At 46.7% G+C, this 27,822-nt stretch overlaps 1 protein-coding gene across 1 annotated transcript; it reads left to right on the forward strand.

Annotated features, from left to right (window-relative positions):
* Positions 1–27,431, forward strand: LOC120065899 (genetic suppressor element 1-like). The gene is made up of 14 exons (XM_039016942.1): positions 1–142; positions 783–985; positions 14,770–14,942; positions 15,162–15,350; positions 17,307–17,468; positions 17,916–18,175; positions 18,367–18,655; positions 21,862–22,481; positions 22,614–22,726; positions 22,814–23,096; positions 23,400–23,513; positions 23,667–24,323; positions 24,511–24,614; positions 27,294–27,431. Exons 1-14 carry the CDS (start codon positions 1–3, stop codon positions 27,429–27,431), a joined length of 3,447 nt encoding a protein of 1,148 aa, XP_038872870.1.
* Positions 27,432–27,822: the final 391 nt, after the last annotated feature.

The raw sequence follows: 27,822 nt of genomic DNA on the forward strand, positions 1-27,822 counted from the left end.
ATGATCGCCACGCCAACTCGCACCACGGCCACGGTCAGCCCTCTCACCCCGCTAGCCAATGGCAGTGTGGCTGCTCAGTCTGCTCACTCTGGATTCGCTGCCGCCCTCCGTCAATTGGCCAAACAGGCTGAAGATCCCAGAGGTGAGCACTGTGACCCCGCCTCTCTCGTCTTACCTCAGGAAATCAATAACATCTATTCTATTCACACCCAAAATCCATCCATCATCTACAGTCTCCTCCCTCCTACCCCCTCACTCTTCCCCTCTTTCCTTTACATCGATCTGACATCAGATTCATGTCCAACCGTGCTGCTATTGTGTGTTTGTGTGTGTGTGTGCATGTGTAGGTGTGTGTTTGTGTGTTAGCTCCTAATGGAGGTAATTACCCACAATTACTCTCCCTCTCTCCCTCTATTTCCTTCTCTCTCACTGCTTCTCACTGTATCTCACACACTCTCTCCTTATACTCTCTCCCTTATACTATCCCACTCTCTTTCACTCATCTCTTCCATTTGTTTTTCAGGCATCACTCTACCCTGCCATCTCGCTCCACCCCCATTCCTCTCAGATGAACCCCATTAGCTGCTTTTGTGTGTATGCGTGTGTGTTGATTAGTGTTATGTCTCGTTTTTACAGTAATGGCTTTCTGATGGCCTTTCTGCCTTGCTTTTCCTCCTCCCCCCATCTCTCTCTTTCTCTCTCGTGCACTCTCTATCTATCCAACTGTCTCTGTCGCTCTCTCTTGTTCTATCTATCCATCCATCCCTCCCTCTCTCCCCTAGGTTCTTCTCCCAGTAGTGAGTCTTCAGTCTCCTCTCCAGCCACCTGTCTCAGTAATTCAGTCACCACTCCTAAGAGGGGGTTGTCAGGGCCACTCCAGACCTCAAGTGGGGTAGACAGCCTTCCCTCCACCCCTCCTGTAGTCACCATCGCCCCAATTCACAGCAAGACCAGCAACATTCTCTGGATAGGAGAAGGGCACCAGGTAAGAAGAAACGGTCCCGCTTTATTTGAAGTGCATCTTATGAAGGCTTTATAAAGCACTGCATAGATGCTTCACAAGTAATCTATAACTGTATATCATGCTCTATAAAGATTCATAATGTGGCAGAACTGTGTGACATAAGCATCCATTTAGTTGTTCACATTTATTGATCCTTTATAAAGAATCAAATACGTTTATAGATGATTTGTCACCCATTTATGTATTTTGTATTCGCTTTTATTATAGATCCCCATTAGGTGCTGCTAAGGCAGCAGCTACTCTTCCTGGGGTCCAGCAAAATTAAGGCAGTTTATAATTTAAAAAAAAACATTACAATACATTCACAGATTTCACATATGTTTGTTCTGGACTTGGGGACTGTGAAAAGACCTCTGGTGGCATGTCTTGTTGGGTATGCATGGGTCCGAGCTGTGCGCCCGTACTTCAAAGAGACAGCTCAGTGTAATTCAACATGTCAATACCTCTCATAAATACAAGTAATGATGAAGTCAATCTCTCCTCCACTTTGAGCCAGGAGAGATTGATATGCATATTATTAATATTAGCTCTCTGTGTACATCCAAGGGCCAGCCGTGCTGCCATGTTCTGAGCCAATTGCAAGTACTTTTTTGTGGCAACTGACCACATGACTGAACAGTAGTCCAGGTGCGACAAAACTAGGGCTTGTAGGACCTGCCTTGTTGATAGTGCTGTTAAGAAGGGAGAGCTTTGTTATGGACAGACTTCTCCCCCATCTTAGCTACTGTTGTATCAATATGTTTTAACCATGACAGTTTACAATCCAGGGTTACTCCAAGCAATTTACTCACCTCAACTTGCTCAATTTCCAAATAATTTATTACAATATTTAGTTGAGGTTTATGGTTTAGTGAATGATTTGTCCCAAATAAAATGCTTTTAGTTTTATAAATATTTAAGACTAACTTATTCCTTGTCACCCACTCTGAAACGAACTGCAGCTCTTTGTTAAGTGTTGTCATTTCAGTTGCTGTAGTAGCTGATGTGTAAAGTGTTGAGTCATCTGCCTACACAGACACACTGGCTTTACTCAAGGCCAGTGGCATGTCATTAGTAAAGATTGAAAAAAGTAAGGGGCCTAGACAGCTGCCCTGGGGAATTCCTGATTCTACCTGGATTAGGTTGGTCCAGGCTTCCATTAAAGAACACCCTCTGTGTTCTGTAACGTTTTATCCACAATATAGCAGGGGGTGTAAAGCCATAACACATACGTTTTTCCAGCAGTAGAATATGATCGATAATGTCAAAAACCACACTGAAGTCTAATGAAACAGCCCCCACAATATTTTTATCATCAATTTCTCTCAGCCAATCATCAGTCATTTGTATAAGTTCTGTGCTTGTTGAATGTCCTTCCCTATAAGCATGCTGAAAGTTTGTTGTCAATATGTTTACTGCATTGCATTGTATCTGGTCAAACACAATTTTTTCAAGAAGTTTACTAAGGGTTGGTAACAGGCTGATTGGTTGGCTATTTGAGCCAGTAAAGGGGTCTAAGGTAGCGGAATGACTTTTGCTTCCCTCCAAGCCTGGGGGCACATACATTCTAGTAGGCTTAAATTGAAAATATAGCAAATAGGAGTGGCAATAACGTCCGCGATTATCCCAAGTAATTTTCCATCAAAGTTGTCAGACCCTGGTGTCTTGTCATTGTTGATAGACAACAATAATTTTTTCACCTCTTCCACACTCACCTTAGGGAATTCGGAATTAAAATTACATAAATTGGTTCAAAAGTTTGGGGTCACTTAGAAATTCCCTTGCTTTTGAAATAAAAGCACATTTTCTGTCCTTTACAATAACATCAAATTGATCAGAAATACAGTGTAGACATTGTTAATGTTGTAAATGACTATTGTAGCTGGAAACGGCAGATTTTTTATGAAATATCTAAATAGGCGTACAGAGGCCCATTATCAGCAACCATCACTCCTGTGTTCCAATGGCATGTTGTGTTGGAGATAATTGCAAAAGGGTTTTCTAATGATCAATTAGCCTTTTAAAATTATAGACTTGGATTATCTAACACAACGTGCCATTGGAACACAGGAGTGATGGTTGCTGAGAATGGGCCTCTGTACGCATATGTAGATATTCCATAAAAAACAGCCATTTCCAGCTACAATAGTCATTTACAACATTAACAATTTCTACACTGTATTTATGGTCAATTTGATGTTATTTTAATGGACAAAAAATGTGCTTTTCTTTCAAAAACATGGACATTTCTAAGTGACCCCAAACTTTTGAATGGTAGTGTACTTGGATGTTTTAGTGTCAGAGTTTGTTGCTGGCATGTCATGCCTAAATTTGCTAATCTTGCCAATGAAACATCATTAAAGTAGTTACCAATATCAGTTGGTTTTGGGATTATTTTTTTACCTTTATTTAACTAGGCAAGTCATTTAAGAACAAATTCTTATTTACAATGACGGCCTACCCCAGCCAAACCCGGACAACGCTGGGCCAATAGGGCGCTGCCCTATCGGACTCCCAATCACGGCCGGTTGTGATACAGCCGGGATTCGAACCACGGTTTCTGTAGTGATACCTCAAGCACTGAGATGCAGTGCCTTAGACCGCAAAGCCACTCGGGAGCTCGCTATGATTGATAAATGACAAAAGCTGCACTTACATTTACATTTACATTTAAGTCATTTAGCAGACGCTCTTATCCAGAGCGACTTACAAATTGGTGCATTCACCTTATGACATCCAGTGGAACAGCCACTTTACAATAGTGCATCTAAATCTTTTAAGGGGGGGGGGGGTCAGAAGGATTGCTTTATCCTATCCTAGGTATTCCTTAAAGAGGTGGAGTTTCAGGTGTCTCCGGAAGGTGGTGATTGACTCCGCTGTCCTGGCGTCGTGAGGGAGTTTGTTCCACCATTGGGGTGCCAGAGCAGCGAACAGTTTTGACTGGGCTGAGCGGGAACTGTACTTCCTCAGTGGTAGGGAGGCGAGCAGGCCAGAGGTGGATGAACGCAGTGCCCTTGTTTGGGTGTAGGGCCTGATCAGAGCCTGAAGGTACTGAGGTGCCGTTCCCCTCACAGCTCCGTAGGCAAGCACCATGGTCTTGTAGCGGATGCGAGCTTCAACTGGAAGCCAGTGGAGAGAGCGGAGGAGCGGGGTGACGTGAGAGAACTTGGGAAGGTTGAACACCAGACGGGCTGCGGCGTTCTGGATGAGTTGTAGGGGTTTAATGGCACAGGCAGGGAGCCCAGCCAACAGCGAGTTGCAGTAATCCAGACGGGAGATGACAAGTGCCTGGATTAGGACCTGCGCCGCTTCCTGTGTGAGGCAGGGTCGTACTCTGCGGATGTTGTAGAGCATGAACCTACAGGAACGGGCCACCACCTTGATGTTAGTTGAGAACGACAGGGTGTTGTCCAGGATCACGCCAAGGTTCTTAGCGCTCTGGGAGGAGGACACAATGGAGTTGTCAACCGTGATGGCGAGATCATGGAACGGGCAGTCCTTCCCCGGGAGGAAGAGCAGCTCCGTCTTGCCGAGGTTCAGCTTGAGGTGGTGATCCGTCATCCACACTGATATGTCTGCCAGACATGCAGAGATGCGATTCGCCACCTGGTCATCAGAAGGGGGAAAGGAGAAGATTAATTGTGTGTCATCTGCATAGCAATGATAGGAGAGACCATGTGAGGTTATGACAGAGCCAAGTGACTTGGTGTATAGCGAGAATAGGAGAGGGCCTAGAACAGAGCCCTGGGGGACACCAGTGGTGAGAGCGCGTGGTGAGGAGACAGATTCTCGCCACGCCACCTGGTAGGAGCGACCTGTCAGGTAGGACGCAATCCAAGCGTGGGCCGCGCCGGAGATGCCCAACTCGGAGAGGGTGGAGAGGAGGATCTGATGGTTCACAGTATCGAAGGCAGCCGATAGGTCTAGAAGGATGAGAGCAGAGGAGAGAGAGTTAGCTTTAGCAGTGCGGAGCGCCTCCGTGATACAGAGAAGAGCAGTCTCAGTTGAATGACTAGTCTTGAAACCTGACTGATTTGGATCAAGAAGGTCATTCTGAGAGAGATAGCAGGAGAGCTGGCCAAGGACGGCACGTTCAAGAGTTTTGGAGAGAAAAGAAAGAAGGGATACTGGTCTGTAGTTGTTGACATCGGAGGGATCGAGTGTAGGTTTTTTCAGAAGGGGTGCAACTCTCGCTCTCTTGAAGACGGAAGGGACGTAGCCAGCGGTCAAGGATGAGTTGATGAGCGAGGTGAGGTAAGGGAGAAGGTCTCCGGAAATGGTCTGGAGAAGAGAGGAGGGGATAGGGTCAAGCGGGCAGGTTGTTGGGCGGCCGGCCATCACAAGACGCGAGATTTCATCTGGAGAGAGAGGGGAGAAAGAGGTCAGAGCACAGGGTAGGGCAGTGTGAGCAGAACCAGCGGTGTCGTTTGACTTAGCAAACGAGGATCGGATGTCGTCGACCTTCTTTTCAAAATGGTTGACGAAGTCATCTGCAGAGAGGGAGGAGGGGGGGGGAGGGGGAGGAGGATTCAGGAGGGAGGAGAAGGTGGCAAAGAGCTTCCTAGGGTTAGAGGCAGATGCTTGGAATTTAGAGTGGTAGAAAGTGGCTTTAGCAGCAGAGACAGAAGAGGAAAATGTAGAGAGGAGGGAGTGAAAGGATGCCAGGTCCGCAGGGAGGCGAGTTTTCCTCCATTTCCGCTCGGCTGCCCGGAGCCCTGTTCTGTGAGCTCGCAATGAGTCGTCGAGCCACGGAGCGGGAGGGGAGGACCGAGCCGGCCTGGAGGATAGGGGACATAGAGAGTCAAAGGATGCAGAAAGGGAGGAGAGGAGGGTTGAGGAGGCAGAATCAGGAGATAGGTTGGAGAAGGTTTGAGCAGAGGGAAGAGATGATAGGATGGAAGAGGAGAGAGTAGCGGGGGAGAGAGAGCGAAGGTTGGGACGGCGCGATACCATCCGAGTAGGGGCAGTGTGGGAAGTGTTGGATGAGAGCGAGAGGGAAAAGGATACAAGGTAGTGGTCGGAGACTTGGAGGGGAGTTGCAATGAGGTTAGTGGAAGAACAGCATCTAGTAAAGATGAGGTCAAGCGTATTGCCTGCCTTGTGAGTAGGGGGGGAAGGTGAGAGGGTGAGGTCAAAAGAGGAGAGGAGTGGAAAGAAGGAGGCAGAGAGGAATGAGTCAAAGGTAGACGTGGGGAGGTTAAAGTCACCCAGAACTGTGAGAGGTGAGCCGTCCTCAGGAAAGGAGCTTATCAAGGCATCAAGCTCATTGATGAACTCTCCGAGGGAACCTGGAGGGCGATAAATGATAAGGATGTTAAGCTTGAAAGGGCTGGTAACTGTGACAGCATGGAATTCAAAGGAGGCGATAGACAGATGGGTAAGGGGAGAAAGAGAGAATGACCACTTGGGAGAGATGAGGATCCCGGTGCCACCACCCCGCTGACCAGAAGCTCTCGGGGTGTGCGAGAACACGTGGGCAGACGAAGAGAGAGCAGTAGGAGTAGCAGTGTTATCTGTGGTGATCCATGTTTCCGTCAGTGCCAAGAAGTCGAGGGACTGGAGGGAAGCATAGGCTGAGATGAACTCTGCCTTGTTGGCCGCAGATCGGCAGTTCCAGAGGCTACCGGAGACCTGGAACTCCACGTGGGTCGTGCGGGCTGGGACCACCAGGTTAGGGTGGCCGCGGCCACGCGGTGTGAAGCGTTTGTATGGTCTGTGCAGAGAGGAGAGAACAGGGATAGACAGACACATAGTTGACAGGCTACAGAAGAGGCTACGCTAATGCAAAGGAGATTGGAATGACAAGTGGACTACACGTCTCGAATGTTCAGAAAGTTAAGCTTACGTTGCAAAAATCTTATTGACTAAAATGATTAAAATGATACAGTACTGCTGAAGTAGGCTGGCTAGCAGTGGCTGCGTTGTTGACTTTGTTTGAAAGTGTAGCTGGCTGGGTAACCTCGATAGCTGGCTAGGTAACCTCGGTAACTGGCCACTGAAGTCTAACTTAACAGCCCCCACAATCTTTTTATGAATGAGCCATCTGATTCAATGAATGATGGAGCTCAGTTTGCCTTTTTTCCCAAAATGTAATTGAAGGTGCTCCAAAGCTTTTTATGATCATTCTTTATGTCATTTATATTTGTTGCATAGTGTAGTTTCTTCTTCTTTTTATTCAGTTTAGTCACATGATTTCTCAATTTGCAATACGTTTGCCAGACTTATTTGCCATTCATTTTGCCTCCTCCCTCTTAACCATACAATTTTTCATCAATCCACAGGGATTTAACAGTTTTTACAGTCATGTTCTTAATGGGTGCATGCTTATTAGTAACTGGGATAAACAATTTCATAAATGTGTCAAGTGCAGTGTCTGTTTGCTCCTCATTGCACAACACAGACCAACAAATATTATTTACATCAACAACATAGGAATCACTACAAAACTTCTTGTATGACCTCTTATGCACTATATTAGGCCCAGCCTTTGGAACTTTGGTTTTCCTAGATATGGCTACTATAGTGTGATCACTACATCCAATGGATCTGGATACTGCTTTAAAGCAAATTTTTGCAGCATTAGTAAAGATGTGATCAATACATGTTGATGATTTAATTCCTGTGCTGTTTGTAAGTACCCTGGTAGGTTGACTGATAACCTGAACCAAGTTGCATGCACTGGTTACAGTTTTAAGCTTTTTCTTGAGTGGGCAGCTTGATAAAAGCCAGTCAATATTTAAATCACCCAGAAAATATACCTCTCTGTTGATGTCACATACATGATCAAGCATTTCACACATGTTATCCAGATACTGACTGTTAGCACTTGGTGGTCTATAGCAGCTTCCCACAAGAATGGGCTTTAGGTGAGGCAGATGAACCTGTAGCCATATTACTTCAACAGTATTGTGGCTCTGAATATAAACAGCAACACCTTCACCGTTGGCATTTCTATATTTTCTGTAAATGTTATAACCTTGTATTGCCACCACTGTATCATCAAAGGTATTATCTAAGTGAGTTTCAGAGTCAGAATATGAATATGAATGTCATCTGTTACTATCAAATTATTGATTTCAGGAACCTTGTTTCTTAAGCTACATATGTTAACGTGGGCTATTTTTAGCACTTTTCTTCTGGGATGCTTACTTGTTTTCATTGCTTTACTGGGAAGCTTAGCAGAAGTAGATATGCTCATGTTATTTATGTTAGTGCAGGGTGAGCTGCACACAGTGGACTTGCTCCTAGGGCACACTGCCTCAGTGTTAACAGTATAACTCTGGTTCATAGGCACATGATTGCTGCATACAATATCTGTAGAATCAGTAGAGGCATTCAGGACAGTTAGAGGGAAATAAATTAGGTTATTTATATTGTGTCTACTGACGCCCCTGGTGTAATGTACAATTGCTGAAGCATTATGACAACTCTGCGTCACAATGGTAGGAAGTAACTGAGCTGGGCTTTAGTCATTGAAAAGTAATTGTCTCAACGCAGCCTTATAATGCTGTGAAACGATCCAGGATCCCAAATGATTTGGGTGGATCCCATCCTCCTTATAAAACGTGTTTTGTTTCCAAAAGGTATCGCAATTGTCAACAGAAGTTACACATTGAGCTGCAATAATCACGTGACATCCTTTGACTCTGCTATCAGATAGGGGAGCTCCAGGCAACACCGGCCAGTCGGATAACGACAAGGCGGAGATGCATCCAACAAGCGCGAACGGCGTCCAGCCACCGGCGGAGAAAATGTAAACATTCCACTCTGAGTTTTCCCCAGTTTCTTACGTAGGCTGGTGACCTGCGTGATTAAGGAAGCCACCTCAAGCCTATAATCCTGGGCAAGCAAACAATTGCCACATTGGAACGCTGAGTGATCCGGTGTGTTCCAAAACAAAGCGTAGTAGATACAGCCCTGGAACTGTTCATTTATTTCTCCAGACAAAGAGGGCCCCATTGCAAAACTCATCTGGTACCAACTTCGTTCGCTTGATGGCTAGCAGCTTAACGTCTCAGTCAAGCAGGCTTCAACCTGTCTGTTAAGCGGGATACCGGGACAAGAAATAGCGGTCCTAGCTGTTAAAAGCTAACCGTGTCGCGGAATCCAAACAAAAACAAGTTCGGTATTTGTATTTAATGAATAGCGGTTTTGTTTTAATAAAAAATAAGTGTTTCCAGGATACAGTGTTCTGCTGCACACTTTATGTAGTGCTCATGGAGCCTATATGAATGCTTCATGAAGCCTTCATAAGATGCACTTAAAATAATGTGGGAGAGAGAGAGAGAGAGAGAGAGAGAGAGAGAGAGAGAGAGAGAGAGAGAGAGAGAGAGAGAGAGAGAGAGAGAGAGAGAGAGAGAGAGAGAGAGAGAGAGAGAGAGAGAGAGAGAGAGAGAGAGAGAGAGAGAGTCACCCAGTGGACCCATACTGGAAAGAAAAGTGGTAGCTGTAAACACTGTCTCCTATGTTGTTGTGTGTGTGTGCAGTATGCTGTGAATAGTGAGCTTTGTGTGCATTTTCTTGTGTCCCTTGTGTCCCAAGAGCCCTGTGTGTATTTGTGTTTGTATTTAAGATGGAGTGAGGAACTAGGCCCTCTAAACAATCCAGGGGTTAGCCCCCCGAGCAGCCTTTCTCCCCCTCACAAAGAGCAGTCTGTCTGGCTCGGCCTCCTACCCTAGGGCTCCTAATCAGAGAGGGGGGAGTGGAAGAGAGAAATAGAGAGCAAGGAGAGAGAGGGTTAAAGAGAGGAAGAGGAAGGAAGAGGCAGGGAAATGGACAGAGTGTGGTAGAAAGAGAGAGGGGGGGTATAATCAGAGGGAGTTGGACTGAGTGAAAAAGAAAGGGGGACAGGGGATCGAGGAAAGTAAGTATGAAGGAAGTTAAAGTGGAACTGACAGCATTTTAGCAACATTAAATATTTTTAAAATCTGTTCATATACATCCCCAGGAATAATATTTTTATTTTTAAAAACATTTTCTGCCAAGCGAGCACTTAGATATGGTCATTTCCACGTTTTCAAAATTCTTAGAATGTTTGGGAATTACGTATACTAAGGCATTTGTGAAAATTCTATAACCATATAGAGTGGGAAAGTCCATGCGTTAAATGCAAATAAAACCGAATAAAAACATTGGTCTCGTCCAAGACCAGAGTCTACGCAGATCGGTGCGCAATAGCCAACCAGAGCTACAGTAGGCCTTTATGCCAACAAGCCATTTGCCACATGGACCTGCCATCATTCACTTTGAACTGAACTGTGTGTTTACAGGCAGTTGCAACAGCGCAACATTAGATAATTAGAACACATTCGCCAAAAGCCACAAATTACACCTGAAAGTATTTCTACAAATAAGTAAATACCACGGGAGTCTTCTTATATTTGGGAACATTACAGTCCTATTGAGCAAACAACCATGAAAAGGCTCTCTCTCCCTCAGTTATGCACATCAACAACAACAAGATAAACTAAAATCTAACGAAGGAAAATTAGATAAACCCTTTCAAACTTTTTTTATCTAGTTGCCCATCATAAGTACACTGATAAACGATGGGGAATGTAGCCTACTCGTCCTTCTGCAGCTTGCTTGACAATGCATTAATTCTTGTCCCAACCAATCACCCAAGCTAACTGGCTAAAGTTGGCTAGCTTGCTAGCAAGCTACTTCCAGACACAAATGAGAAAACACCTCACTCTGACCATTTTACTCGCCATAGCAGAGCTGGTTAGGCTGTTTACATGTTATCTAGAGCGTTCTTGACTAACTATTTGTTTTTTGTGCCTAGGTTTACTGACACCGGTCATACAGTTGAAGTCAGAAGTTTACATACACTCAGGTTGGAGTCATTAAAACTAGTTTTTCAGTGCCTCTTTGCTTGACATCATGGGAAAATCAAAAGAAATCAGCCAAGACTTCAGAAAAAAATTGTGGACCTTTACAAGTCTGGTTCATCCTTGGGAGCAATTTCCAAATGCCTGAAGGTACCACGTTCATCTGTACAAACAATAGTACGCAAGTATAAACACCATGGGACCACGCAGCCACCATACTGCTCAGGAAGGAGATGCGTTCTGTCTCCTAGAGATGAACGTACTTGTGAGAAAAGTGCAAATCAATCCCAGAACAACAGCAAAAGACCTTGTGAAGATGCTGGAGGAAACAGGTACAAAGTATCTTTATCCACAGTAAAACGAGTCCTATATCGACATAACCTGAAAGGCCGCTCAGCAAGGAAGAAGCCACTGCTCAAAAACTGCCATAAAAAAGCCAGACTACGGTTTGCAACTGCACATGGGACAAAGATGGTACTTTTTGGAGGAATGTCCTCTGGTCTGATGAAACAAAAACAAAACTGTTTGGCCATAATGACCATCGTTATGTTTGGAGGAAAAAGGGGGAAGCTTGCAAGCCGAAGAACACCATCCCGACAGTGAAGCATGGGGGTGGCAGCATCATGTTGTGGTGGTGCTTTGCTGCATGAGGGACTGGTGCACTTCACAAAATAAATGGCATCATGAGAATGGAAAATTATGTGGATATATTGAAGCAATATCTCAAGACATCAGTCAGGAAGTGTTAAAGCTTGGTCGCAAATGGGTCTTCCAAATGGACAATGACCACAAGCATACTTTCAAAGTTGTGGCAAAATGGCTTAAGGACAACAAAGTCAAGGTATTGGAGTGGCCATCACAAAGCCCTGACCTCAATCCTATAGAAAATTAGTGGGCAGAACTGAAAAAGCATGTGCGAGCAAGGAGGCCTAGAAACCTGACTCAGTTACATCAGCTCTGTCAGGAGGAATGGGCCAAAATTCACCCAACTTATTGTGGTAAGCTTGTGGAAGGCTACCCGAAACGTTTGACCCAAGTTAAACAATTTAAAGGCAATGCTACCAAATACTAATTGAGTGTATGTAAACTTCTGACCCACTGGGAATGTGATGAAAGAAATAAAAGCTGAAATAAATCATTCTCTCTACTATTATTCTGGCATTTCACATTCTTAAAATAAAGTGGTGATCCTAACTGACCTAAGACAGGGAAGTTTTACTAGAATTAAATGTCAGTAATTGTGAAAAACTGAGTTTAAATGTATTTGGCTAAGGTGTATGTAAACTTCTGACTTCAACTGTATCAAGCAGGTATTGCAAGTTCATAAATTCCTCAGTTATTCTGCGCTCTGGCACACTCAGACGAGAGTGCTCTGAAATCGGAGTAGATGGCCAGAGTGAATTTGCGAATGCAAGAGATATGCTAACTGGATAACAGTCATTCAAGTTCTTGCTAGCTAACCAAATGACACCTGCATCTCTAGCTGTGTATAGCCACCGAAAAACAATATGAGGGGAAAAAGTCAGTCACTCACCCACTCCTACAATGACATGACATGACATCCTCCTAGCAGCTAGCTATCTATCTAACATTAGGCTCAGTGTTTTTAGCTTGCTACATAATTAGATATGCTAGTCTTTTAGCCACGTTATGACTGACTTGGGATCATTGCCCTTGCTAGTTTGATTGTATTGACATTCCCAGCATTAGTTACAGTAGTCCGTTTTTGTCCAAAGTATTGAGTCATTGAAAGGGAAACAGTGCATCCCGAATGGAGGCAGCCAACAATGTACCAGGCCAGCTGTGATTTACAACCCGATAGCAATATTTTTTGGACTACCAAGAAATGTATTGGTGAATTATATAAATCATGCATTGAACTGCCTCCACTAAGGCCAACAATGCCTTAGTGTACGTCATGCAATGTTGAGTCAAATATAACCTATTTTAAAAACCTCTTCTTAAGTTGGTTTTGTAGCATAAATTGGTTATTTGATATATTTTTGACTGATATTACAATTGTCTGTTTGTTTCAAATCTGCAAAGTAGTTAAAATGCTGTCAGTTTCACTTTAAGGACTGAAAGGATGTGATGTTTTGACTTTCTCTACATGGATGTAGCAGGTGTTTCTATTCAGAATGACTCCCAGAACACAACACATCCAGTCAGAGTACATCCAGTTCAACTAATAAGGACAGCCTGTGGAGGCTAATTGGCTATCAGCAAGGTCAGGGGTCAAGGTGTGTTCTGGGGGCTGCTGCGATTTTGTCTTCACCAGATAATCCCAACAACACTCACGGCCCCGCACACTGGTAATAGATCATTTGTTGTATTTCTTGTGAGGCAAAGCTGAATGAGCATAGTATATATTGTTTTCTTTTGGGGGGGGGGACACTGACGGCCTGCATATGATGGTCAGTTTGAGGGGAGGGAGGGAGCAGGGGTGAGTCTGCCTCTCACCCGACTCACCGACACCGTCCCTCCGCTGAGAAATGGGGACAAGGTCTTCCAGTTGACTCATGCACCAATTCATGTTTTTACTATGACCAGAGAAAGTGAAATATTCATAGATATTAAAAATACACAAGCTGCTAATAACACAAGCGTATGGGAACACTTTGCTATAGTAATTCATTGCAGCTGCAGTGCTGGTTGTAGTGTGAGTGGAAGGAGGGAGAACACACTTTTTATGGCTTATTAAAGTGTTGAACGAAGTGTTGACAGTGCTGAACAACAACTTAATCATGAACTTACTCATAAAAACAGAATCTCTTTGCTGTATTCATTGAGTCTCTCTCTAGTCATGGTTTTAAAAGTTTAGAAATCTCACAGTATCAACTTTGCTGTGCGTTCAAGTTCTTTTTACACCAGTGTTTGGTGATCAACTAGGAATGACTTGGATTGCGATCGATCAGTTGGTGACCACTGCTCTAGACTGTATTATTCAACTCAGCTTAAGCCTAGGCATTAGCACTGGGAGCTAATATGTCCTCAGCAAGGTTACTCATGTGTGGGAGTAGTTTGGTAGAGTGAGTGAGTGTGTGGTTGTTTATACTTGATGGGGAGAGAGGTAGACAGCAGAGAAAGATGAAGGGGGTAGTAGAGGATGAGTTTTAGGATGTTGCCTCCTGCCCTGATCTTAACTTGCTCTGACATATCAGAAGCACTTCTCCACCCGGGTGGGCTTTTAGCTCGCAGCTGAGAGGTCATCTCCCCTCCCTTTCATCTATTTCATCCTCCCTCTCTCTTCCTCTCCCCCTCTCCCTCATTCCCCCTGCTCCATTTCCCCTCTCCCCTGTCCCCCTCTCCCTTCTTCCCCCTGCTCCATTTCCCCTCTCCTTCTTCCACTTTCCACTACCTTCCCCCTCTCCCCTGTCCCCCTCTCCCTCCAACCCCCTCTCGCTCCGCCCCCTCTCCCTTTGCTCCCCTCTTCCTCCGTTCCCCTCTGCCTTCGTCACCCTCTCCCTCCACTCTCCTCACCCTCCGCCCCCCTCTCCCTCCATTCCCTTCTCCCTTGTCCCCCACTCCCTCCGTTCCCCTCTCCCTCCATTCCCATCTCCTTCCTTGCCTCAAGCTCATAGAGCTATTAACATGAGAGTCTCTTGCTGTGACCTAGAAGAAGGTGATGTGTGCGCGCAGGCGAGCGTGTGTGTGTGTGTAGGGGACAGACATGACAGGGGTGTCAGAGTAGGGATGAGAGCATTGCTGGCAGGGGATTCAGTGATGCGTGTTCCAAACAGAGTGGGGGGTTGGAGTAGCTACATTGATAGCCAATGACAGTGTTAACATGCTATGGTTAGCTCAACATTAAGGGACAAATCCTGACATGAAAATAGTTTCACATGTTGTGAGTGGGAGATTTTTTTATTTTGCTTAACAAACATGATCTATTTCCGTCTCTCTCTTCTTCTCCCTCCCTCTCCCCCTCTCTGTCAGGCTGAGTCAGGTGTTTGTGGAGTGAGTAGGGAGAGTGTTGGGTCTGAGCTCAGCCCTACCCAGGAGAAAGGAGGTTATCCTGTCCCCTCTCCTCACGTCTTGGCTCACCCCTCTTACCCCTTCAGCCTCACCCCCAGCTCTGTCATGCAGGACCGGCGACTACAGGGCCTTAGGTGAATCACTCCTAGATGTCTATACACACACATACAAATACCCCACACACATGTACACAGACACACACACACACACACACACACACACACACACACACACATCAACAGTGCAACGGATAAGTCTCTCTTGCTTAAACCACATATGCACTATCCTCCGTTCACCCCAAAACAGCAGACTCAATTTTGCAATCTAATCCCCAACTCCTCCCCCTCCTGTAGTCTACCCGGTCAGGTACACCCTGCGGTTCCCTCGGGGACGGTCCCAGAGGAGTACCTGAGAGGACTCCGCCCCTTTGCTACCTCAGACGACCTCCGCCTACCCTCGCTGCACCTGGGGCTCGACCCCGTCACTGCTGCCCATGTTACTGCTGCCTACTACCACCCTGCCTACCTCCACCACCTACACAGGTCAGTCTATAGATCACCCTGCCTACCTCCACCACCTACACAGGTCAGTCTATAGATCACCCTGCCTACATCCACCACCTACACAGGTCAGTCTATAGACCACCCTGCCTACCTCCACCACCTACACAGGTCAGTCTATAGATCACCCTGCCTACCTCCACCACCTACACAGGTCAGTCTACAGATCACCCTGCCTACCTCCACCACCTCCACAGGTCAGTCTATAGATCACCCTGCCTACCTCCACCACCTACACAGGTCAGTCTATAGATCACCCTGCCTACCTCCACCACCTACACAGGTCAGTCTATAGATCACCCTGCCTACATCCACCACCTACACAGGTCAGTCTATAGATCACCCTGCCTACCTCCATCACCTACACAGGTCAGTCTATAGATCACCCTGCCTACATCCACCACCTACACAGGTCAGTCTATAGACCACCCTTCCTACCTCCACCACCTACACAGGTCAGTCTATAGATCACCCTGCCTACATCCACCACCTACACAGGTCAGTCTATAGACCACCCTGCCTACCTCTACCACCTACACAGGTCAGTTTATAGATCACCCTGCCTACCTCCACCACCTACACAGGTCAGTCTATAGATCACCCTGCCTAGCTCCACCACCTACACAGGTCAGTCTATAGATCACCCTGCCTACCTCCACCACTTACACAGGTCAGTCTATAGATCACCCTGCCTACCTCCACAGGTCAGTCTATAGATCACCATGCCTACCTCCACCACCTACACAGGTCAGTCTATAGACCACCCTGCCTACCTGCACCACCTACACAGGTCAGTCTATAGACCACCCTGCCTATCTCCATCACTTACACAGGTCAGTCTATAGACCACCCTGCCTACCTCCACAGGTCAGTATATAGACCAATCTGCCTACCTCTACCACCTACACAGGTCAGTCTATAGACTCCCCTTCCTACCTCCACCACCTACACAGGTCAGTCTATAGACCACCCTGCCTATCTCCACCACCTACACAGGTCAGTCTATAGACTCCCCTTCCTACCTCCACCACCTACACAGGTCAGTCTATAGACCACCCTGCCTATCTCCACCACATACACAGGTCAGTCTATAGACTCCCCTTCCTACCTCCACCACCTACACAGGTCAGTCTATAGACCACCCTGCCTATCTCCACCACATACATAGGTCAGTCTATAGACTCCCCTTCCTACCTCCACCACATACATAGGTCAGTCTATAGACTCCCCTTCCTACCTCCACCACATACATAGGTCAGTCTATAGACTCCCCTTCCTACCTCCACCACATACATAGGTCAGTCTATAGACTCCCCTTCCTACCTCCACCACATACATAGGTCAGTCTATAGACTCCCCTTCCTACCTCCACCACATACATAGGTCAGACTATAGACCACCCTTCCTACCTCCACCACAAACACAGGTCCGTCTGTAGACCACCCTTCCTACCTCCACCACAAACACAGGTCTGTCTATAGACCACCCTCCACCCCCTGCACAGGTCAGTCTATAGACCACCCTTCCTACCTCCACCACATACACAGGTCAGTCTATAGACTCCCATGCCTTCCTCCACCACCTACACAGGTCAGTCTATAGACCACCTCAGTCGGACTCTATAGAATCAGTGTTCTACAGATGAGACAGAGACACAGAGAGACAGGCAGACAGACAGGAAGACAAAGAGACAGGCAGGGAGACAGAGAGACAGACAGGGACACAGAGAGACAGGGAGACAGAGAGACAGACAGGGACACAGAGCGACAGACAGGGAGACAGAGGTTTGAAGCAGCCTTTGTGTTTGTGTGTCCGGGTTGGGATGTATAAATGGTGACTGAACCCCAAAATGTGCCAAAGGTTGAAATTAATTGCTCCCTCTCTCTTTGCCTCTCCTGCCATTTCTTTTCCCCTTGTCTCTCTCTCTCTGTGTTCCAGGATGGAGGAGTCTCTGTGTCTGTCTGCACTGCGCTCTCAGTTCTACTCTGTACCAGCAGGCGGAGCCTTCTCTACCCTCCACCCCTCTGCCCTCCACATGCACGTGCCTGGGGCATGCTACCCTGGGGAGCTCAGCCACACACACAGCGCAATAGCTGAGAGGTAACACACACTCTTATAATACACACACACACCTGCACCTGCCCTGAGGGCTGCTACCTTTGGAAGCTGAACAATCACTCTGGCTGAGAGGTGTTACACTCATACATGCACACACACTTTGTAATCTCTCTGCAGGAAAAGCACAGGTTGCTGACTGTGTTATATTTTGCTACCATATACACATCACACACACCAATACACACATCGGTGTCTGTGTGTGTTTATATCCTGTTGTTACCTATTAATTGTTCATCTTCTCTTGCTCACTCATGCTGTCTTAATGCTCTGTGTGTGTGTGCGCGCCTGCAAGCGTGGGCATGTGTGTGCATAGGTATGTGTTTAACAGTGTGTGGTTAATCTGCCCCATGTTGGGTGTTGCATCTCTCATCATCTCTCCCATGTGTCTGTGGTGTGTGGATGTGTGTGTATCTTTTAACCTCCCCACAGACTACAGATGGAGGAAGACCTTCGCCAACGAGAGAAACAGAGGGAGCTTGAGCTGGAACGGGAGAGAGAGAGGGAGCGGGACAGAGAGAGAGAAAGGGAGCGAGAAAGGAAGAGGGAGAGAGAGAGGCAGAGGGAGAAAGAGAGGCAGAGGGAGATGGTGAAAGCGGTGGGGACCCAGTACCTTGCTGGACTGAAGGCTCTCACGGCTCCGCCGGAGGACAGGGTCTTACCTGGGGAGAGACTGACACCCAAAAGACTGGGTGCGGTGTACATACACACACACATACACACACATATACAGTAAAGATGAAATACACACACTGATTGGTTGATTTCCCGTTAATTAAGCACCAGATATTTCTCTTGAAAGTAGACTGATCACCATCCATATCATGCATTATAAAGTGCATAATGTAGTGTTTAATTATAATACTTCATCTCTTTTCCCCAGGTAAGCCCCCCCTCCCTGCCCTCCCAGTCCCTAAACCTCTACAGCCAGACCTCCAGTCCTCCAGGGGGTCAGCCTCTCACCCCATTCCCACCCTGGTGCCCTCTCAGATGGGGAATGCACACACTGCCTCAGCCTCTATCGGGGGGCTCCATGGAACACTGGCCTCTGCAATGAAGCTCCAACAGGCCAATGGGGAGAATCTCTGGTTGTCAAATCAGCGCCGGCAGGGGCAGGAGAGTGAGGCGTGGTCACCTGGGGAAGGGGTGGAGCCTAGGAGACACAGCTACAGGTTAGTGTCTAATCAGGCAAGGAACAAGCAGTTGAGAAATGCATAAGTTAATCAGTTTCCCCAGCAGGAACAGGATCCGGCACCTTTCAGTTTTAAATGTTTCGTTCCGGAACCCATTTTCTAGGATCCGTTACCTCTTGTGGTGTAAAGTACTTAAGTGAAAATACTTGAAAGTTCTACTTAAGTAGTTTTTGGGGTATCTGTACTTTACTTTACTATTTATATTTTTGACAACTTTTACTTCTAGTTCACTACATTCCTAAATACAATTATGTACTTTTTACCCCATACATTTTCCTTGACATCCAAAAGTACTCTTTACATTTTGAATGCTTAGCAGTACAGGAAAATGGTCTAATTCACAAACTTATCAAGAGAATATCACTGGTCATCCCTACTGCCTCTGATCTGTCGGACTCACTAAACACATGCTTCATTTGTAAATGGTGTCTGAGCGTTGGAGTGTGCTCCTGGCTATCTGTAAATGGTGTCTGAGCGTTGGAGCGTGCTCCTGGCTATCTGTAAATGGTGTCTGAGTGTTGGAGTGTGCTCCTGGCTATCTGTAAATGGTGTCTGAGTGTTGGAGTGTGCTCCTGGCTATCTGTAAATGGTGTCTGAGTGTTGGAGTGTGCTCCTGGCTATCTGTAAATGGTGTCTGAGTGTTGGAGTATGCCCCTAGCTATTTGTAAATGGTGTCTGAGCGTTGGAGTGTGCTCCTGGCTATCTGTAAATGGTGTCTGAGCGTTGGAGTGTGCCCCTGGCTATCTGTAAATGGTGTCTGAGCGTTGGAGTGTGCTCCTGGCTATCCATAAATAAAAGAAAAAAAGAAAATGGTGCCGTCTGATTTGCTTAATATAAGGAATTTGAAATTATTCTTACTTTTACTTTTGATACTTAAGTATATTTTAGCAATTACATTTACTTTTGATACTTAAGTATTTTTAAAACCAAATACTTTTAGACTTTTACTCAAGTAGGATTTTACTAGGTGACTTCCACTCTTACTTGAGTAATTTTCTATTAAAGTATCTTTACTTTTGTAAGTATGACAATTCGGTACTTTTTCCGCCACTGCTTATCACTGTTTGTAATGTAATTTTTAAAATAAAAACAATCAGAGCTCATTCAAGTTGCTTTGTCTGTAATTCTCCTGCCCCCTAAAAACGTCATGTGAATAGTGGCTGATTTTCTTAGAATTGATTTGTGTTTGGCCGGCCCGGGTTTATGGTTTACGCAACATTGTAGCATGTGTCAAAATCATTCCACGGATGGCCGAGTTTCTGCGGGTTTTTTGCTCCACCCTTGTACTTTATTGATGAATTAAGGTCACTAATTAGTAAGCAACTCCCTTTCACCTGGTTGTAAAGGTCTTAATTGAAAGGAAAAAGCTAAAACCGGCAGACACTCGGGCCTCTGTGGAATGTGTTTGACACCCCTGTTGTAGCCTATGACCCCTCAAACTTAACTCTGGACCTCGAAGCTGGTTCCACTGCATTTTTTCATTGTTTCCCCCCTAGTCAGGGACTGATCAGGGACTGACACCAGGTGTGTGCAATTATTCATCAGGTAGAACAGAAAACCAGCAGGTGCCGGACCTCGTAGTGTAAGAGTTCAGTACCCTTACTATAGACCACAGGTGTCAAACTCATTCCACGTAGGGCCGAGTGTCTGCGGGTTTTCGCTCCTCCCTTGTACTTGATTGATGAATTAACATCACTAATTAGTTAGGAACTCCCCACACCTGGTTGTCTAGGGCTTTATTGAAAGGAAAAACCAAAAACCTGCAGACACTAGGCCCTCCGTGGAATGAGTTTGACACCCCTGCTATAGACCAACGAGTGGTCATTGCTGTGGTGAGAGAGAGCAGCGTGCCTGTAACTCTCACAGAACTAGAATGATATTCACTGTCTATGATCTCTCTCTGCTCTGATAGACATGAGCCTGCAACTCTCATCTCTCCAGTGTTGCACTTCATCATTTATTTCCTTATAGAATCATAATCATAGCCGCGGAAGGGTGCTGGAGGAGCCACAGCACTCCTGATGAATTGAAATACATTTGCCAAAGTTATAGAATTACTGCTGTCAGTTCAGAAAGAAAGGGAATCATTCAGAATACTACACCAGGAGTGGGCCTATGCCTTTAATTTAGCCACAGAGGAGAAATAGCGTGGCAAATCTGTCAGTGAACAGCATCTAGCCAAAACAGGCCTTTCGCAATGTTTCAAATACAATCGTTGGAAAGCATATGGCTCCTGCTGAAAAGAGAAGACTAATCTGTCTATAAATCGACCAAAATATTTGATCAACTTCCAAATAGGCCTGTTAAGTGAACAGCATTGTTTTACAAAGTAAAACAAGAGAGAGATGAGCTTTAGGCACGAGCGCATTGACCATCGCTGGTGAGTGAGCTGTGCATCATTGGCTGAGTCAGTGAAACTGGAAAGCTTTTTTAGGACTATCGTTTCCTCCTCGTATTGTACACTGTGTGTCTCCTCACACCTAGGCTTAGACTATTTTTATTGATCTGAGATTCTCAGTTTGTCAATGTCAAAGTAGCCTGTCATTCTGATCATTTGTGAGGTAACAAAAAAAGATTCTGCTAAAGTATCCAGTCATCAGAAATGATGTGGAATTGTGTGAAATGTGTTTCTAAAAGACAACATTTTTCCTAGACCCTAGGCTCCACATTTTTTCCCCCATGTGTGCAACTTCTGCAAGCACCTCTACTCTACTGCTCTATGCCAGTACGCAAAAGCAATGGTAATGCAAAAGCAATGGTAACGCAAAAGCAATGGTAACGCAACGGTAACGCAAAAGCAACGGTAACGCAAAAGCAACGGTAACGCAAAAGCAACGGTAACGCAACGGTAACGCAAAAGCAACGGTAATGCAAAAGCAATGGTAACGCAAAAGCATTGGTAATGCATGCAATGATTTATTATTATAAAGGTGATTTTTTTCTGGTACTTCAGAGCCCCCCACGTCACCCCCCCCCCCCCCTCTCGGGCTCACTTTTACAAATGAAACACTGATGTGCGTGCGTTAATGCATGTATTAAGGTAACACTGCAGTGTCCTCCGAGTCAGTACTCTTTCTACTCTGCTGACATCTGCTTTTAGCTTGGCTGCATCATCAAGGTCAACTCTGATAAAAACCAAGTGTGTCTGTTTGTGTGTGACTATATTGTTTTTCTTGTCTTCACAGGTCCAACGCCAGCCAGCGTGACCCAGGCAACAGAGAGTCTCAACCCCACCTAGGAGCCCCACCTCCACTCATCTCCCCCAAAGCTCACCCTCACCTCCTCCCCCACCCCCCTGTCCCTCCCACCACCCTCTGGAACCCTGCCTCTCTCACAGAGACCCCCGCAGACCCTCGTCGCAGGTTTGACTCCCCTATTCCCCCCTCCCGCCCTCCTCCTGGTCTGACCAGAGCTGAGTGGCCCCCCAGCTGGGAGCGGGGGGAGGAGGGATGCAGGAGGACGGGGGAGGGTCCAGAGAGGTTCTCCTTCATCAGGGGACCCGTTCTGCAGGTTTCTGGCCTCTGGAGCATGGCTGAGCTTGAAAGATCCACTCACAGTAACCACCACCATAACCACCTCCACCAGCAGGGCTCACTGCTTCTGTCCTCCCCCAGCCCCAGCTCTGACCTGGGGGTTCAGCGCCCGTCCAGCTCCCCCTCTCCCTCCAGGGACCTCCAGAAGTCTGAGCGGCCAGGCCAGGAGCCTCAAAACCCAGTGGTGTACGATAAGATCCTTCAGCAGCAGCACAGGCTGGTCAGCAAGCTGGATCTGGAGGAGAGCAGGAGGAGAGAGGCCAGGGAGGGAGGTAAGAAGAAAGGGGACGTAAGAGGGAGGGAGAGAGGTGAGGAGAGTGGGCATTCAAGACGGGATAAGACGAGATCTGGTTGGGCTTTAACAAAAATCTGGTCTGTCTCTTTCTCCCTCTCCCCTCCCCCAGGGTATTACTATGATCTAGATGACTCGTATGATGAGAGTGATGAGGAGGAAGTGAGGGCCCACCTCAGAAGGGTTGCAGAGCAGCCCCCCCTAAAACTAGACACATCCTCAGAGGTAACTACCACACACATTAACAATTTTCACTTGTTCTTCTATTATATCGTTGTATGATTTAATTCTCTGTAATCTGTCTCTCTGTAGAAGGTGTGTTTTCTGCATGTGTGTGGCCTGACCACGCTGGCCCATCGTGACCAGCTGTTTCATCAGAAGAGGAGGAAGAGGAGGAGGATGCTGAGAGAGCGCAGCAACTCCCCTCCTCCTGTACAAGGCAAGAGGAAGACCCCTTGTTCTACTGTGGCACCCGTTCCCCCCCTCAGCACCACTCTCACCCCTGAAGAGATGAACTGCTTCCCCCAACTGGAGGACAAGAAACACTTCCTCAACATGCTTAGCCTGTCCCATGTCACGAGCCAGCAGAGGAGAGGTAAAATACAGTACACTAACCCCAGCACAGTACACCCTAGCTCTTATTCTCCAACCCCTATCCACTACAACCTAGTGTACTCTAATGCCCTATCCATTGGGTATTAAAATCTTACCCTAGGAGTTCCGAAGTACTGCTGTTTTTTTGTTCTACCTGATAGTTAATTGCACCAACCTGGTGTCTAAATCTCTCCCTGATTAGAGGAGAAGAATAAAAAAAAACTGTGGAACTGGCTTTGAGGTCCATATTTGAATTTCACCCCTCCCCCTTGCTCTCTTTTTCTATCTCTCTCTTGCTCTGTAGATAAGGAAAAGATGGAGGGGTTGCTGAAGGCTATAAAGCTAAAGAGTGTGACATTGGACACCATCAGATACAACCCATTACCCCTCTGTAGCAGCACTCCTGTTCTCTCAACTGGTAAGACGCACACACGCACTCATGCGCGCTTGCACACACACACACACACACACACACACACACACACACACACACACACACACACACACACACACACACACACAAACAAAGGGTAACACCCATGAGATCCTTATACTGTGTTTATGTTTTCAGCAGACTACACACCTGACCTCCCAGCCTGCAAGTCAAACGGTCTACACTACCCAGACTCCCCAAGCCCCTTGCCCCCCTACCCCCACCATCCCGACAAACTTCACACAGACCCACTAAACCCCCAACCCCCTCCACCCTGCCACCCCCCTCCCCTGGGCCTCCACCCCGACAGGGCAGGACTGTGCGAACGTCACCCATCTAAGAGGCTCCAAGGTCTCCAGATCGGAGCGGGCCACCTTGGCCATCCTCCCCAACTGAAGGTGCCCCTGGCTGGGCAGAATGGGCAGAACAAGCCCTGGGAAAGATTCATCCGGGAGGACTTCGCCCAACACTTCCACCAGGCTGTGTTGCAGTCTACCCACAAGACACTGGGTAGCTCCATATGCGTTCCAGAGTCCAGTATAAAGTCTGAGCCCGAGCCCTCAGCGCCCTACAACATCCCCCCTCTGAAGAGACCAGACCCCCTCCACACACCTCCACACCCCACCAATGGGCATCATCCCTACCCTTCTCCACCCCACCATGACCCTGATGGCGTACGGGTTGAGCGCTCAGAGGAAGATGAGGAAGAGGAGGATGAAGAGGAGGACGAAGAAACCCCTAGGAAGTGGAAGGGCATAGAGTCAGTCTTTGAGGCGTATCAGGAGTATGTGGATGGTGAGAACCTTTCATCTACAAATTGTTTTTTGTTTTTTGTCAAATTTTCTTTCTCTTCCCCCAACACACAATTTCTCATCCTCTATCTATGCCCATCTCCCTGTCTGTCTTCCTCCCTCTATGACCCCATGTCTCCCCTTTACCCTCCTGTCGCTCTCTCTATTTCTCTCTTCCCCCTCTCTCTCAGAGCGGGGTATGGAGAGACAGGTTCTCCACAGTCAGTGCAGGAGGCTGGAGACTCAGAACTACACTCTCCGTCTGACAGCTGAACAACTCTCACACAGCATGGCGGTAAGAAACTCAGGGCCCATATCAACAAAGTGTCCACAAAGTTCCCATATCCACAAAGTGTCCACAAAGCTCCCATGTCTACAAAGCTCCCATATCCACAAAGTGCCCACAAAGCTCCCATATCCACAAAGCTCACATATCCACAAAGTGTCCACAAAGCTCCCATATCCACAAAGTGTCCACACAGCTCACATATTCACAAAGTATCTCAGAGTAGGAGTACTGATCTAATCAAATCAAATGTTATTTGTCACATGCTTTGTAAACGACAGGTGTAGACCAACAGTGAAATGTTTATTTATGGACACTTCCCAACAATGAAGAAATAAAAAATGAGAAATAACAGAATAATAACACAAGGAATAAATACACAATGAGTAACTATAACTTGGCTATATACACAGGGTACCAGTACTGAGTCGATGTGCAGGGGTACGAGGTAATTGAGGTAGATTGGCTCCTCAGATCCTCAAAAATGTATACAGCTGCACCATCGAGAGCATCCTGCCCGGTTGCATCACCGCCTGGTATGGCAACTGCTCGGCATCTGACCGTAAGGCGCTACAGAGGGTAGAGTGTAACGGGTGTGAAATGGCTAGCTAGTTAGCGGGTACGCGCTACTAGCGTTTCAATCAGTTACGTCACTTGCTCTGAAACCTAGAAGTAGTGTTGCACCTTGCTCTGCAAGGGCCGCGGCCTTTGTGGAGCGATGGGTAACGATGCTTCGTGGGCGACCGTTGTTGATGTGTGCAGAGGGTCCCTGGTTCGCGCCCGGGTCGGGGCGAGGGGACGGTTTAAAGTTATACTGTTACATTGATGCTGTTGACCCGGATCACTGGTTGCTGCGGAAAAGGAGGAGGTTGAAAGGGGGGTGAGTGTAACGGATGTGAAATGGCTAGCTAGTTAGCGGGTACGCGCTAGTAGCGTTTCAATCAGTTACGTCACTTGCTCTGAAACCTAGAAGTAGGGTTGCACCTTGCTCTGCAAGGGCCGCAGCCTTTGTGGCGCGATGGGTAACGATGCTTCGTGGGCGACCGTTGTTGATGTGTGCAGAAGGTCCCTGGTTCGCGCCCGTGTCGGGGCGAGGGGACGGTTTAAAGTTATACTGTTACATTGATGCTGTTGACCCGGATCACTGGTTGCTGCGGAAAAGGAGGAGGTTGAAAGGGGGGTGAGTGTAACGGATGTGAAATGGCTAGCTAGTTAGCGGGTACGCGCTAGTAGCGTTTCAATCAGTTACGTCACTTGCTCTGAAACCTAGAAGTAGTGTTGCGCCTTGCTCTGCAAGGGCCGCGGCTTTTGTGGAGCGATGGGTAACGACGCTTCGTGGGTGTCAGTTGTTGATGTGTGCAGAGGGTCCCTGGTTCGCGCCCGAGGTCGGGGCGAGGGGACGGTTTAAAGTTATACTGTAACATTGCGTCGTTACCCATCGCTCCACAAAACACTACTTCTAGGTTTCAGAGCAAGTGACGTAACTGATTGAAACGCTAGTAGCGCGTACCCGCTAACTAGCTAGCCATTTCACATCCGTTACAAGTGCATATGGCCCAGTACATCACTGTGGCCAAGCTTCCTGCCATACAGGACCTATATACTAGGCGGTGTTAGAGGAAGGCCAAAAAATTTGTTAAAGACTCCAGTCACCCAAGTCATAGACTGTTCTCTCTGCTACCGCACAGCGAGCAGTACCGGAGCGCCAAGTCTAGGTCCAAAAGGCTCCTTAACAGCTTCTACCCCCAAGTCATAAGACTGCTAAACAATTCATCAAATGGCCACCTGGACTATTTGCTTTGACCCCCCGCCCTCCTTTATTTTTACACTGCTGCTACTCACTGTTTATTATCTATGCATAGTCACTTTACCCCTACCTACATGTACAAATTATCTCGACTAACCTGTATCCCCGCACATTGACTCTGTACCGGTAACCCCCTGTATATAGCCTCGTTATTGTTATTTTATTGTGTTACTTTTAATTTTATTTAATTTTTAAAAAATTTAGTAAATATTTTCTTAACTCTATTTCTTGAACTGCATTGTTGGTTAAGGGCTTGTAAGTAAGCATTTCACAGTAAGGTCTACTACACCTGTTGTATTCGGCGCATGTGACAAATAACATTTGATTTGATTGGAGATATGTACATATAGGTAGGGATAAAGTGACTAGGCAACAGGATAAAAAAAAGGTCAATGCAGATAGTTAAATAGTTAGCCAATAGCTACCCAGACTAACTATTTAGCAGTCTTGTGGCTTGGGGGAAGAAGCTGTTCAGGGTCCTGTTGGTTCCAGACATGCGGTAGCTGAGAGAACAATCTATGACATGGGTAGCTGGAGTCTTTGACAATTTTTAGGGCCTTCCTCTGACACCGGCTGGTATAGAGGTCCTGGATGACTGGAAGCTGGGCTCCAGTGATGTACAGGGCCATACACACTACCATCTGTCGTGCCTTGCGGTCGGATGCCAAGCAGTTATCAACTTTGAGGATCTAGGATCTGTCCATACAATTTGATTTATTATGATCAAAAAGTAAAAAACTAAAGCTTGATCAGCACTCTGTCTGTCTGTTTGTGACTGTTTGTTTACACTAATGTGCTTTGTTCACCCCTACTCACTCTTTTAGTAAACACTCTCGCTCTTTATCTCTCTCTTGCTCCGTTCCCGCTCTCTCTTTCTCTAGGAGCTGCTGAGTCAGAGACAGAGGGTGAGAGATGAGAGAGAGCGACTGCAGGCTCAGCTAGAGCACTTCAGGAAGTGTCTGACCCTTCCCAACGTGCACTGGGGCAAGGGGCAGCTCAAAGGTCGCCTCCCCCGGTGACTCCCTACCCTGCTCCTGACAGATTGACAGAGACAGACAGACAGACTGACTGACCTCTGGAGAGAGGAAACTGGATTGGTTCCCAGTCAGAGGCAGAGATGGAAGAGAGCTCTGGACTGGGAAGGAAGACAGGATGGTAGAAAGGGAGGAGTGCCACACTCCTAGACTCTGTAGTGTGGTCAGACTCACCATTGGTGAAAGACTAGAAGTCTAAAAGCTGGAGTTCGTAGCTACACAAGAGTATGGCATAATATTGGCACCCACTTTAACCAATTCTAGAATTTGGGACAATAAAATGACGAGTATATCCTCCTTTTTTCCCTCCTTGATTTTGAAGGGTTTGGAAGCAACCAATAGCAAGCTCAAAAGGGAATGCACAACCAATAGCAAG

Source organism: Salvelinus namaycush, chromosome 21, assembly GCF_016432855.1.
Source record: "Salvelinus namaycush isolate Seneca chromosome 21, SaNama_1.0, whole genome shotgun sequence".
Classification (NCBI taxonomy): domain Eukaryota; kingdom Metazoa; phylum Chordata; class Actinopteri; order Salmoniformes; family Salmonidae; genus Salvelinus; species Salvelinus namaycush.

Excerpts from the sequence above, each read along its gene's own strand:
- LOC120065899 (XM_039016942.1), top strand. The coding sequence starts at position 1 with ATGATCGCCACGCCAACTCGCACCACGGCCACGGTCAGCCCTCTCACC. Across the intron at positions 143-782 it reads ACAGGCTGAAGATCCCAGAG|GTTCTTCTCCCAGTAGTGAG; the intron begins GTGAGCACTGTG and ends TCTCTCCCCTAG. Across the intron at positions 18,176-18,366 it reads ACTGACACCCAAAAGACTGG|GTAAGCCCCCCCTCCCTGCC; the intron begins GTGCGGTGTACA and ends TCTTTTCCCCAG.